Below are 13494 nucleotides of genomic sequence, written 5' to 3'. Positions count from 1 at the left end.
TCCGTTTTCCCATTACGTCGTGTCTATTTGTAACTGATATCCCTCATCTCATTGCACCCAGAGAATAACACTGCCGCCCTGCGCTCCCAGAGAACTGGTTAGGGGGTGTCAGCGCCCCACACTAGTGACCACACTGACCTGGAAATGTGTTTCAGAATCTGCTTCTTGATTATGCCAGCCATGGTGCGCCTCCTTGCTGCAGAGGAGCAGTCCGGGAAGAATCAGTTTGGGCAGCGGCGGGGCCCGTGTCATCTCCGTCGGAGAGCCGCGCTGTCCCCTCGGGACCGGGTGCCCGCGCTCGCCCCCGCCGGCCTGCTCGGTGCCTCCGCCAGTCAGACGGCCGCCATCTTGGCTGCAGCATCACCTAGAGACGCCAGGCTGGAGGTGTTGTCATCGGCGCGGGGCCGCCCCCGGCCCGACGGCTCTGCACCGATGACAGCACTGGGAGGAGCGGGAGAGGAGGAAGAGGCGGAGGGCAGGGGGAGAAGCAGGAGGACGGCGAGACCAGTGGGGGGCGTGCCTCGCTAGACGCGTCCTGTGCCTAGGAGTGCGGCAACCTCCGCTGCTGATGCAGGCAGCACCTCCAGGGCATCCCCCGGGCATCTCCCATCCCTTCCTCCCGTGCTGCTGCCCCGCGCGGGGAGGTGCTAGACGTATTCCCCACACACTGCTCAGAATGTGTGGTCAGACTCTCGCTACAGCCGTTGTTGTAAAGTCACACCTGCAAACTTCCTTGGAATGCCACGTTTCAAGCATCACAATGTGCTTTCGGTGTTTTACGCTTCTTTTCCTTTTCAGGGTCTTAGTGACACTACAATTCTCGCCGCGTGTCGGCCAGCCTCTTCCAGGAGGGGGTACCTAGGGCCCGTGATCGCTCTACCCGGATGGCTTGCTTTTGGTGTGCGTGGCACTCTTCCGCCCTCCCTGGGAGGCGTGGTGGGACTGGCTCGGGGAGGGGGAGAGGCACTATTGAATTTGAGAAGTTCAAATACTGCCTTGCCGTTCGAGGCCCCTTCCTGTCAGGCTTCTTCCTTGGTGACACGTTACTGTACCCTGACACTGCTTACACTGGCAGTTTTAGTGCCCCGGCGCCCCTGACTGATCCTCTCACTTGAAGGTGTTTGACAATGTCATCTGCCAAACAGAGGCACAAGCACAGCTCCTCCGACAGGAGCGCCCAGCCTGCGCCGGGGGACGTGGCAAAGAGAAACGCAAAGGGAAGCTCCGGGACGGGGTCTGCTGCTAACACGCTGCGCATCGGCAAGGCCTGTAACTTTCTCTTTTACGCCGCTCTCTTGTCCTTAGCTGGCTTTTCAGGATGGTGTGGCTACAACCTCCTCGAAGAAGTGGCAGAGATTAGTAGAAGGCACGGGGACCTGTCCAGGCAGACTGGGGAGCTGGCCCAGAGCGTGGATGGCGCCCTGAAGCAGGTAAAGGCTGCCTTCATCGTGAATTATTGAATGAATGACAGAATCTGTATAGCACATCACTGCTAACTGAAATGCCTCGTGAACATGATGAAATCGTCAGGTGGCACCGCTTGCAATTAACCTACACTAGGGATGCACAGTGCTCCGCCTTCTGAGAATTCGAGTTATTTGCAGATATATCTTGGAAATGGCTTCTTGTGTAATTAATACTGTCATTTTTGAGGCCTAATATTGTCCGCTTTTCATCTGCTTGGCATTTCAATCCCAGTTAGAAGTTCTTTTATTCTTTTTTACGTAAGTAAGTAAATCTTTATTGTTCGAATAATTAAAATCATTACAATATATATCGAATGCAATAGAAAAACAAATACATGAAAATGATAAAAACTTCCTTGTCGGATAAGGGGGGAAGGTGTTCACTGTCCGGGTCTGTGGCTAAAAAGATGAAAGTACTTCTTTCTGCATGCGTGCTAGGAGCAGCTTAACAAACATATTCTACCTGAGGCCACAGAACGCTGCAAAAGAAAAACTTGTGCAGCGATTATGTAGGATGGCGGTTGGGATGATTACCTTGCTATTGATGTCATTAGTGCAGACATGCAAGTAATTAGAGTGGCCCCAGTGGGAAAGTGCTTTGTGCAAGAAGAAGGACTAGTGCAAGTGGTTATTACAGTAAGTAAGCCGAGGTTGCTTTAGTCCGGTGCTACCGTTGGTGTAACTGGGAAGGTACAATTGTTTCAGGCTGAGTAAAATGATCTGGCTGATAGGGTGCTTTCTTTAAGGCCCGGTCAACTCCCGGAAAATATTTTACTGCACTTAAGATTACTCTAGAGTCTCCGGAGTTTAGGCATGCTGTTATAACTTGTCTACAAGAACGCCCCCCTGCCTGGGTCCAGAAGGGCCGGAGCAAGCATCGGCGCAGATTTAAGGACCTGCAGAGGAAGATAGTGTGGATTGCGTCCTCTTTTTCTTGACCTCGCAGCATGCATGGAGCTTCTCCTTCTGCCCTTAACAATGGAGCTGCATGCACATTAATAGGCTGGATGCCTAGGAGTTGTTTTAAAACCCTCTCTTGGTCCTGCTGCTAAAAGTCTTCCCCAGATATTGCTGTGGTCTTAGGGAGGTGTAACTGTTTAACACCATCCACGCATGGGCACAGTTCTCAAAAGATGCCCTGTCCTCCAGAGATGAAATTAGTTTTGATGTTTTGTTAACGGTTCTTCGAAACATTTCAAGGCTCAGCGTGGTAGAACCCAAGTCTGTTGACCCAACAGGTCGATTGAACTTTTAAAAAGACTTTCTCCGGCCGCTGAATGGGGTTTGTTTATTTGCAGCCAAATATTGTAGTTTATGGTGTTCATTTCGGTGGACTGAAGCCTGTAGCAGATGATGGTAAGTGCAGCGCGTCTTGCTATTGACTGTTTGGCTAGACCAAAGTCTAGCCTGATTTGGGCGAGTGAGGTGCATCTAGATAGACAGGAAATTTCCCTGTAGATTCTTGGGACTGTGCTGTCCAGAGTTTTTGAAACCCTGCCTTGAAGAGCCTCATTCCTGAAGCTACCGTGACCCTTTTATTCATGATGGTTGCCTGTAGCCCTAATTCTATGAAGCAGACCCTCCATATTACACTCACTTCACGACAGTCACGAAACACAAAGCAAATTTTCACTCTTTAACACTCTGAAAGTCCCCAATAACTTAGAGTGTCACGCCCGGAAATCAATATTTTCTTCTGAAAGTTTTAACGTTTTTCTCCAAACCCTCAAAAGTCACTGCTATTAATACTTTCACATTAGGGTCTTAAACAGACGTCTTTAACCCCCAGGTTACACTGTCTCGTATAGGAATCATTTGCATTGATCAGCGTTCCCACAATGCATCATTTCTTGCTGCATACATAGTCCCATCTTTAGAGATGCCATCCTCGTATCTGTCAATTTATTACAGGATGTCAGTGGACCACCCATGGGGAGGCTTCCCACCTACTCATCGCTCGCGAAAACTATATGTAGAAACAAGCTGGCACAACTGGATAACATACTTAAATATTGAACCACCTAATTTCTCTCTTATTGGGCAGGAGTCTGAAATTGGAGCTCATTATTTAAACTTAGGGCCAGTGATCCAGACAGTCATATAAATAAACATCTAGTATTGATCTCTATTATGCAGCAGCTTCAAGCCAGAGATGGCTATAGAATGGGGCACCAGGTGGCATTCTTGGCCTCATATTGAAATACTTGTGATTACAGTATGGCAGGACTTGGCACCTCTGTGCTATGGTACAGCCTGTTACAAAGACAAAGGTGTGCTGGCTCCCAGTAGTCTAGTAGTCAATGTAGGTGAATCCTTTGCCCACCACTTGTTTAATCATATATTAGTGAATCATATATTAGTTATTTATTTGAATAATAATAGTATTGTTCTATATGTTTCAACACACATGAAAACTATTTCCAGTTCTGTCAAAACATCAAACACAATTCCACATTGAGCCTTGGATACCTATTACCTGTTCTTCATCCTCACCTGGTAGATTCCTGTATTCAACTCAGTGACTTAGATAAAGAGGCCTACATGCCTCCCCTGAATATAGAAATCGCACTTCACAACATTCTGAAAAACATAAATAGTCTTGTGAAGGCTTCGTTGATGCCTCTAACAGCGTTAAAGGTTTGTATTTCTAAAACCGCGTCTTGTCGGTTTAGCTCCATCCCAAAATCCTAGCCCACAGTATCAACACTTTTCTGTCCCTTTGTTACTAGTATTACAAACTCAAACCTCTTGACTATTGAGTAAATTGCATACCTGAAACACCAGCCAATGATATAAGATACACCTCCACACCTTCTAGAAGTCCCTCTCCCATTTGATATTGACCAGCACCCTGCCCTTCCACTCAGCGAATCTTGCCTTCACCACTTCCTTCTGAATAGAAACCTCTCCTGTCTTCAAAACATTTATCGCCACCCACAGGTCTTGTGTGTCACCAGACTGCTAAATTACTGTCCTCTCCAATGTTTAACCTCTCCCTCCAGGCTATTCAAATTCTTCCTCAGCACTAGAATCTAGTCGAAGTGTTTCAGGTGACAATACCACTCTTAGAAAAATAACAGCCTTTTTATCTGTCTCGTCCAATGTGTCCTGTCTCTCAAATGCCCTTCTCAAACAGTTGGTCTTCAGCTAAATCATTACCTACTTCTGCAGTACAGAAAAAGCCAGTGGCTAGACAAACTCAAGAGATGGGCTGGCCTGGTTTAGACTGGAGGCAACCAAAATTATACCTGTTGCATGTTTTCTCAAAACATCAATTTCTATGCGCTATTAACACAAGCATTAGGAAAGCTAATAGGTCGTGCCTACGAAAGAGATATAGGCATTGTCAATATATTTCAGCCATGTTTAACAGCACTGTGGAAGCTGTGCAGCATGGCTGAAAGTTAAAAAAAGAAACAAAAAAACACTTTGGCATGGCAGCATTGTTTGTGTCATGCCATTGATTTTTTTTTTGGTGGCAGGACAAGAGGCAACACAAAGGGATGAAAGGCATGCGGAGGGAGCAACACAGACCATGGAGGAAGTGGGGAAAAAGCAATATGATGCGTCTAACGCTGGCTGCGTCATAGTGCTTTATTTGTTTATTGCAGGTTAAAAGACCGGAGGCAACACGGGGATGGGAGGCAACACAGAGAGGGTGACTCCGTGGGCAACACAAACAATGGGTGGTGGAGGCAGGGCCTGGGCGCAAGCACACAGACAGTGGAGAATGGGAAGTGAGCAAGGTGATGGATAGCTGGGGTAAGCAACAACATGCACAACAACGGAAGGAGAGAGGCAGCCTGGGGCAAGCAACAACCCAGATAACAATAGAAGGAGAGAGGACGGGTGGGGGCAAGCAACAGCATGAACAACAAGGGAAGATGGAGAGGGGCTAGGGAAAGCAACATGAATGAGGAAGGGTGAGTAGGGGCACGCAACATGGACAAGAGAGGGAGGAACACAGAGGGGGAGAAGAACTTGGGTGAGCCAGTTGAAAAAGACACACTCTGGTAGAGTGATTAAATAGAAAGAAAAAAGTAGTGCCTAAAAATGACAGTGGAAGGATACAATTAAGGGGAAGCACACAAAGAGGAAGGACGCCTACAGCAGCTGGCCAATAAGAAGCAAGCAAACAGAAGTGACAGTGAATCCAACAAATGGTAAGCAATGCATGGCTTTAAACGTACTGTTAGCAAAAAAAAGTTCTCAAAGAGATACTGAATTTGCCTGCTAGGTGAGACCTGAATAGGTTAGTAACCCTTACCCACAATCACTGGCATGCTTCGTGACCCAGTTTCTGGTGTACGGTGAACCCCCTTAAGAACTCATTTGGAAAGGTATAAATAAATGTCCTTAGTTGCCTAGGCCAAAAACCAAGCAGAGTGTATTTTGTATTTTGTCAGCACTGTTCTAGGTAAGTGAGAAAGAGCAGAAGGGGACACACGTTTAAATGTGTTAATCAGATACATTTATCCTATTTTATGTTTACCACACACATGGTTAGAAAAAGTCAATGTCCAACAGAGGTTGTGATATGAACTCTGACACAAAGGCATTTATCATGGACAGCATAGCACTCATAATTAATATCGAGGCTCTATTTAACTCTTTACCTCAAACTCTTGTGATGTTTGGCATGTAGTCTTTATACACAAGCGTTGTCATTTAGAATGTTTTTAACAAGTGTCAGTGCCTTATTTTGGTTTCCACCGATTTTATCTTGTCCCTTACAGAGAAAGCACTCACATGGAATTACCTTAGATACAAAATGATTTTTATACCCCCTAAAATGAGTGGGAATGATGGCTGGTTTTGTTGTTGATCTAGCTAATCTTTTTATGGATGAATTTGAACAGCAACACATCTTTGCTAACACAAACCTATTTTTAACAAACGTCAGTACATGGAGAACATACATAGATGATGTGTTCCTCATTTGGGGAGCTGATCAAGCTACTCTCATCTGATTCCATGGTGTCTGAAATCTTGTTCCAGAGATATTGTTTACTTTGAACTGTGAACCTCATGGGATCACTTTTCCTTATGTGACCATTCAAGTACATGACAATAAGTTATACTGCACACTGTATGTAAGTCCATTCCGTAAGTCTACGGAATGTGATACATTTTTGAGATACACTTGTCAACATCGACAGAGTCTCAAGGATAATTTACCCTTCTGTCAATTCTTGTGTTTAAGAATGAAGTGTAAAATGAAACAGGACTGCGTTTATGAGCCAGATATATTGATTGATAGACTCATGGTTGATTGATACCCATGAAGGTTGCTTAAACAGTCCAGAAAGAGGACCTGGTACTTTCCTAGGAAACACACCAAAACCAAAATCTGTGAATAATCAACAGCTATTGTATGTGATACAGTTGGTATCCGTTTTGGAGGGGACGAATATAAGATTTGGCTTTACGCGGCTGATGTTTTTTCGATGTTGGGAAACGCTGAAACATCACTCCCCACCGTGGTTGACCAACTAAAGTATTATGAAAAAATTGTAGGGTTAAAGGTCAATATGGAAAAGTCGGAAGTTTTAAATCTGACTCTGTCTACCCTAGAGAATAATGCCCTGAGGACACAACTGCCATTTAGGCGAACTACTAAACGGATTAAGTATCATGGCCTACAGATCACAACCCGTCCTGATTCGGCTAATTACCCACATCTGCTGGCATACATTAGCATGAACTAGGGAAATGGCAAAATCCGATGCTCTCTTGGTTAAGGAAAATTGGTGCCATAAAAACTAATATTTTACAGCGAGGGCTGAATCTCTTCCAGGTACTTCTTATGACAATTGAGCACACGCACTTTGATCAATGACATGAAGCAATACCAAGGTTTATCTGCTGGAGGGCAAGACCTCGGGTGTTATTGAGATCATTACAAAAGCAAGAGAAAGTGGAGGAATGGCCCTCCCAGACTTTAAGGTGTAGTGTTGGGCATCTCAGTTGCAGATGATAGGAGAATGGTCGAAATCTGAAACAGATAATATCTGGGACTTTATTGATGACCATTATGGGACATGATTTGGCTGCATTAATTTGACAGACTGCCTAATGTTTATTTGTTTACCCCTGTGGCCACCAACCATTAAAGCCTGGGACTTAATGGTGGAGAAACTCAGGCGGACCTTGTTTCCCTCTTCTTGTGTACTGTTCCACCAAAACTAAATTTACACTCCAGCATTACAGGAGTGATAAAATATTTTAACTAGTTTAAATATGATTTCAGACTGAAAGAAACAGAGTGGATGCGGTACGCACAAATACAGCATTTGGTTTTACAGCTCAACTTAAAAGAAGCAGTGTTAGACCTGACAGCCCCAGGGTGATCATCCCCCAACTTTTTGCCTGACTCCCTCCATTTTCTGACACTGTTTTTGCTGGTTTTGGGACTCTGCGCACTTTACCACTGCTAACCAGTGCTAAGGTGCACATGCTCTCTCCCTTCAAACAGAGTAACATTGGCTCATACCCAATTGGCATATTTAATTAACTTGTAAGTCCCTAGTAAAGTGCACTACATGTGCCCAGGGCCTATAAATTAAATGCTACTAGTGGGCTTGCAGCACTGATTGTGCCACCCACATAAGTAGCCCCATAACCATGCCTCAGGCCTGCCAATACAAGGCCTGTGTGTGCAGTTTCACTGCCACTTCGACTTGGCATTTAGAATTAGTTGCCAAGCCTTAAACTCCCCTTTTTCTACATATAAGTCACCCCTAAGGTAGACCCTAGGTAACCCATAGGGCAGGGTGCTATGTAGGTAAAAGGCAGGACATATACATGTGTGTTTTATATGTCTGCTAGTGGAAAAACTCCTAAACTCATTTTCCACTACTGTGAGGCCTGCTTCTTTCATAGGCTATTGTTAGGTCTGCTCTCATATTCTTTTTGAGTGATAGATTCTGATCCGAAAGGGATAGCCAGATCATGTTTAGTATGGCCAGAGTGATAATACAAAATCCTACTTATTGGTGAGACTGGATTTTATATTAATATTTTAGAAATGCCACTTTTAGAAAGTGAGCATTTCTCTGCACTAAAATCAATTTGTGCCTTACAGCCTGTCTCCAATCCACATTTGGGCTGGGCTGGTTGACAGCTCTCTTGTGCATTCCACCTAGACAACCACAGACACAGGACACTCGGACACATCTGCATTCATCTGCATACTGAATGGGTCTTCCTGGGCTGAAAGGATGGAGGGCCTGACACTTACCATTTCAAATACTAGTGGCCTGCCCTCACACAATGGAGTGCCAAACCCCCTACTGGGACCCTGGCAGACAGACCTGTATTTAAAGGGGACCTTGTGCACTACAAAACCGCTCTTTCAAGTCTCCCCCACTTCAAAGGCATTTTTGGGTATATAAACAGAGTCTTTGACCCTGCCAACGTAGACACTTCTGGACCTGAACCTGCAACCTGTCAAGAAGAACTGCCTGGCTGCCCAAATGACTCATCTGGCTTGCTTTGCTGTGAAGGACTGCTGCCCTACTGTTGCCCTGCTACCTTCTGACTTTGCTGAGCAGTGCTCTCCAAGGGCGTGGATTGAGCTTGCATCCTTTTTTTTGAAGTCTCAGGGCCAAAAAGACTTCGGGGGTGATTCTGACCCCGGCGGTCTGAGACCGCCGGGGCCAGGGTCGGCGGGAGCACCGCCGACAGACCGGCGGTGCCCCGCAGGGCATTCTGACCGCGGCGCTTTGGCCGCGGTCAGTGCAGGAAAACCGGCGGTCTCCCGCCGGTTTTCCGCTGCCCGTCAGAATCCTCCAAGGCGGCGCAGCATGCTGCGCCGCCTTGGGGATTCTGACACCCCCTACCGCCATCCTGTTCCTGGCGGTTCGCCCGCCAGGAACAGGATGGCGGTAGGGGGTGTCGCGGGGCATGGGCACTGCAGGGGCCCCCGTAAGAGGGCCCCGCTTGTATTTCACTGTCTGCATAGCAGACAGTGAAATACGCGACGGGTGCAGTAGCACCCGTCGCACCTTCCCACTCCGCCGGCTCGATTACGAGCCGGCTTCATGGTGGGAAGGTCGTTTTCCTGTGGGCTGGCGGGCGGCCTTTTGGAGGCCGCCCGCCAGCCCAGGGGAAAACTCAAAATACCCGCCGCGGTCTTCCGACCGCGGTACGGTATTTTGGCAGCTCCCGCCGGGCGCGCGGTGACCGCGCCCGGCGGGAGTCAGAATGACCCCCTTCATCTCTTCAAGGAAACTCCTTGTGCTCTGAAAATTGATGCACAGCCGTCCAGAAACGATGCTCAGCCTGCGTTGTGATGAAAAAATCGCTGCACAGCCGAACCAGAAGATGCAGCCCGGCTTCCTGAGTGAAGATTCGATGCAGCACCTGCCATGCAACAGAAAATTTGATGCAGCACCTACCGGATCCAGGTAAGGGCCTGCCTGTCCCCTAGACCCTTTTGTGATTATCAATAAAAGGACTCAAGGGATGAAGAGGGTTCGATCAAGTACGGCACACAGGGGCCACCCTGCCTAACGCTCCATCAACAAGCAATCTACATATGAAGGAGACCTTGGGCAGTTTGAACACACTCCTAGGGAACACAGGGCTTTGGTACTCACCACTACAAACGGGGGTATTCTGAACTCAGCCCTGCCTTCCCTCACCTCATCCGTAGGTGGTGAAGACCTGTCCCAGTTACTGTCTGAGCTACGCGCAGAGGAACTTAAGCAAGCCCCACCTATTCTAGACGGTCCCCTCATGCGCCATGACAGTGTGGGGGCAAGGTACTGCTTGCACAAAGGGCTCCAATGGCTCCACCTCAAGCCCTGAGGAAAATGACAGGAGCAGGCGTAAAAAATAGAGGAATCTGAGTTAAGCAAACAGGCTTGTGATGAGGCCTTATCAACTCCTGGTAAAGATCCTTCATATCTGCACTCTAAGGAATCGGAGATCATGCTGGCTTCTCACGCCACTTATGACCCAAAGAACTATAGCCCTTTTAGAATGGGAACTGCTGATCCCCAGGGGTCTCGGGAATCTTTATCGGTTAGAGCACCCTGGAATTTACAGAACTCAGTGGAGGCCATGAACTTTCAAGCTAAAAAAATGGACATACTGATTAGCCTGTTGAACACTCTAGATATGTATATTGCAACTATCGATGAACAAATCTCAAACCTGAACAATCTGATAATCAGTGCCCAGGCCAATGCATCCGTGCCTGTTCAGAGAGGTAACTGCTTTCTGATCCTACACAAGCTAAGTATGTTCCCAGAGGTAATGGCAAGGCTAGTTGGAAACCTGAAAGAAGCACCCAACGTCAAACCCCGAAAACCCCATTGGGTTCCTTGGAAATAGAAGTAACATCAGCTGCTTGAACCCAGGATGGCCTGGCCACGATCCTGCCATATCGACGGACCAGGGGGAGAGGCCAATGTCAGGAAAGTGCAGGGTCCTTCTCCTACCAATCTCTCCAGTCAACTGAGGTCCCTGAAGGACTGTAGTCTCAGCCTTTCTCCCCTCTCTCTGCAGGCACTGGTTGCAGAGGGCCCCACTCCCAAGAGGGAGCAATACACAAAGAGATCTAAGAAAAAGAAAGTGTGCAAAAAACGGAGCACCCTGGGCTAAAAATCTGCCAATTTACCCAATCTTCCAACCCTAATTAGCCCACGGCATCCAGGTTCAAGCTGTGGGGACTCTCCAAGGGGCCCAAGGGAGGCCCACGTGGGCCCTACTCGATCCATACGGACGACATCATGTTGGGTCCCAGGAAGGTCCTCCTACTGTCTGCGCTCTACTAGACGCAAGCGGGACATTGATGAGAGGTCACCAAATCTCTAAATTCGTCACCCATACACGTGAAAGTTGGGGACAATGCTTCCCAGTGCCGACCACTATGGTCAGAGAGCCCCCCTGCTTCGCTAACAAAATCAACTCTGGAGTGGCTTGGTTCGTTGAGCCAGTTAAGTATGGCTGCTGTGCCTACTTTTGGGACAACCAACTGAAATATCATCATAGGCCCAGCATTGGAAAGCACTCTGTCCACCAGCATAGTCCAGGTGCCCACGGTCACCACTCAGTTTGAGGTGAATGCAGCGCATCCAACTTTTATTGTTAGCAAAAACAATGGGGCCTCAGGTTCAGCTAACCAGATCGTGTTGCTACACACGGTGGCCAGCAAAGATTCAACCCCTCTTCACACAGCCTTGGGAAGATGTCGGGCACGTGGGGAGGGTGAGGGGCCCCAAAATATGTTACAATCGGTCATAGCCTGCACGCTTTTCTACCCAGAGTATTCGTCAAGAGGCTCATTTGACATTCTGAATCACGGAAACATCCTCAGGCTGGCACACTCTACTAATCAACTAAGTGATTTAACATTGCAGGATATGGCCTCTATAGAATGTATTGCTCCTGGTACTGGCCAACTGAACGAAACAACTAAGGTTACTTGGAGCTCTGAGGAATGGGCGCAGGAGGCCCTGGACTGTGCTGATACTTTCAGGCAGTGGGGTATCATTTTATCTCCCTTTAGGGAACCTGGCTACCCGCATATCTTGGATCACGAGTAGAAGGTGCCTGCTACTCCAAGGCGAAGCAAACTTGTGTACTCTTTCTTAAGAAATGCCTTAAACAAAACACCTAGCCCGATCTCTCAGTTGAATTGTATCCAAGGGGAGGAATGGAGGTCGGGCTCGCCGGCCAGGGATAACTGGGACTGGCTGCCAGGGGCCCTTAACACCACTAGACTGTTGCACTGAAAAAAATCAAACCAAGCAGTCTCCACAGACTGGCCCCTGAAGATCTGCTCCTGGAATATCAATGGGCTAGGAGATAAAGACACTATAATCTAGCTCTGTTTCTTCCACATCATCCTTTTACAAGAGACATGGTCATAGAAGGACCAGCACCTGGATGGCTAAACCACCCATTTTACTACAGTGATCAAAGCACAAAAATACGGCCGCAGCATGGGAGGCCTTGCTACTTATGTCTCGATTTCTAGTCAAATTAAGTCCAGAAAGAGATCAATAGCTGAGTCTGGCCTTCAAGTACTGGATGTAACCATTAACCCCCATGAATGGATGTTAAGGGAAATCACCCTGATTAATGTCTACATACATCCAAGGGCCTCAGCCAACAGGGCACAAAGGAAAAGCTGCTCAACATTGCAACAGATTTATTGTCAGAAGACACCAAGGGTGGACTTGTCGGTTCAGGTGACTTCAATATGTGGCTGATGCGCCTGATTTTAGATAGCGAGATTATAGAGGCTCAAGATAACCTGTGGATGACCCTGCCACAGGATCTGCCAGCTTGGAACAAATGTGACAAGAAAGGTCGAGCTCTGCAGGAAGCCCTGGAACACCTTGGTCTCAGGGCACTAAATGGTTGATTTGCCCCTGACAAACCACCAGGACTTTCCTTCCTAACAACAGTGAGAGCCTACTTAATTGATTATAAATTCACTAGTCTTTACTGCATCATATTACTTCCTTGGTTTTGGTGAATGCCTGGACAGTGATCATCGCCGGCAGGAGATTTTTATTAACACCAGGGTGAAGTATTTGAAAAGGACAATACACTTAGGGTTAAACGAGAACACAATTGATCTGAAGGGTATTAGGTGCACTTCAGCCTTCTTGCCATCTCCAGCTGCAAATGCAAAATCCTGCTTCTCCTCCACCCACCTGACTATTGGTGACCCTCGTTTGGAATGAATTTCAATTTCAGAGGGTTTTTTAAGGTTCCACGCCAAGCACGGCCACTCAAGGAAGCTGCTGACCTAAAAAATTATAGCCCCTCATTTTGGAGAGGCCACCAACGGCTGAGTGCAATGGGCCAAAAAGAGGACTAACTCACTAAGGAGAGTGCTAAAGAAATCCCCCATGGAATTACTAAAAAAAGGTGGTGCACTGCAATGTAAAGAACAATATAACAAATGGCCGAGGCCAGTGTAACAATGTAGAGAACAAAGATAGTTGTAAATTTATTATTTCGTAAATAGTCCAAAGAAATAAGTCTTTTGATTGCCAACCAAATAGCA

At 47.1% G+C, this 13494-nt stretch overlaps 2 protein-coding genes across 2 annotated transcripts in view; one reads left to right on the top strand and one right to left on the bottom strand.

Moving 5' to 3' along the window:
• Positions 1-273, bottom strand: part of BLTP3B (bridge-like lipid transfer protein family member 3B) — a 220442-nt gene extending 220169 nt beyond the window's left edge. The window contains exon 1 of the mRNA XM_069229568.1: positions 139-273. Within this exon, the coding sequence (XP_069085669.1) occupies positions 139-182 (44 nt within the window). The 5' untranslated portion in view covers positions 183-273. The remainder of the gene's footprint in view (positions 1-138) is intronic.
• An 85-nt stretch (positions 274-358) lies between these two features.
• Positions 359-13494, top strand: part of CKAP4 (cytoskeleton associated protein 4) — a 36679-nt gene continuing 23543 nt past the window's right edge. The window contains exon 1 of the mRNA XM_069229569.1: positions 359-1430. Coding sequence (XP_069085670.1) covers positions 1128-1430 — 303 coding nt within the window. The 5' untranslated portion in view covers positions 359-1127. The remainder of the gene's footprint in view (positions 1431-13494) is intronic.

Source organism: Pleurodeles waltl, chromosome 4_1 (assembly GCF_031143425.1).
Source record: "Pleurodeles waltl isolate 20211129_DDA chromosome 4_1, aPleWal1.hap1.20221129, whole genome shotgun sequence".
NCBI lineage: Eukaryota > Metazoa > Chordata > Amphibia > Caudata > Salamandridae > Pleurodeles > Pleurodeles waltl.
This window is presented reverse-complemented; position numbering and strand designations above follow the sequence as displayed.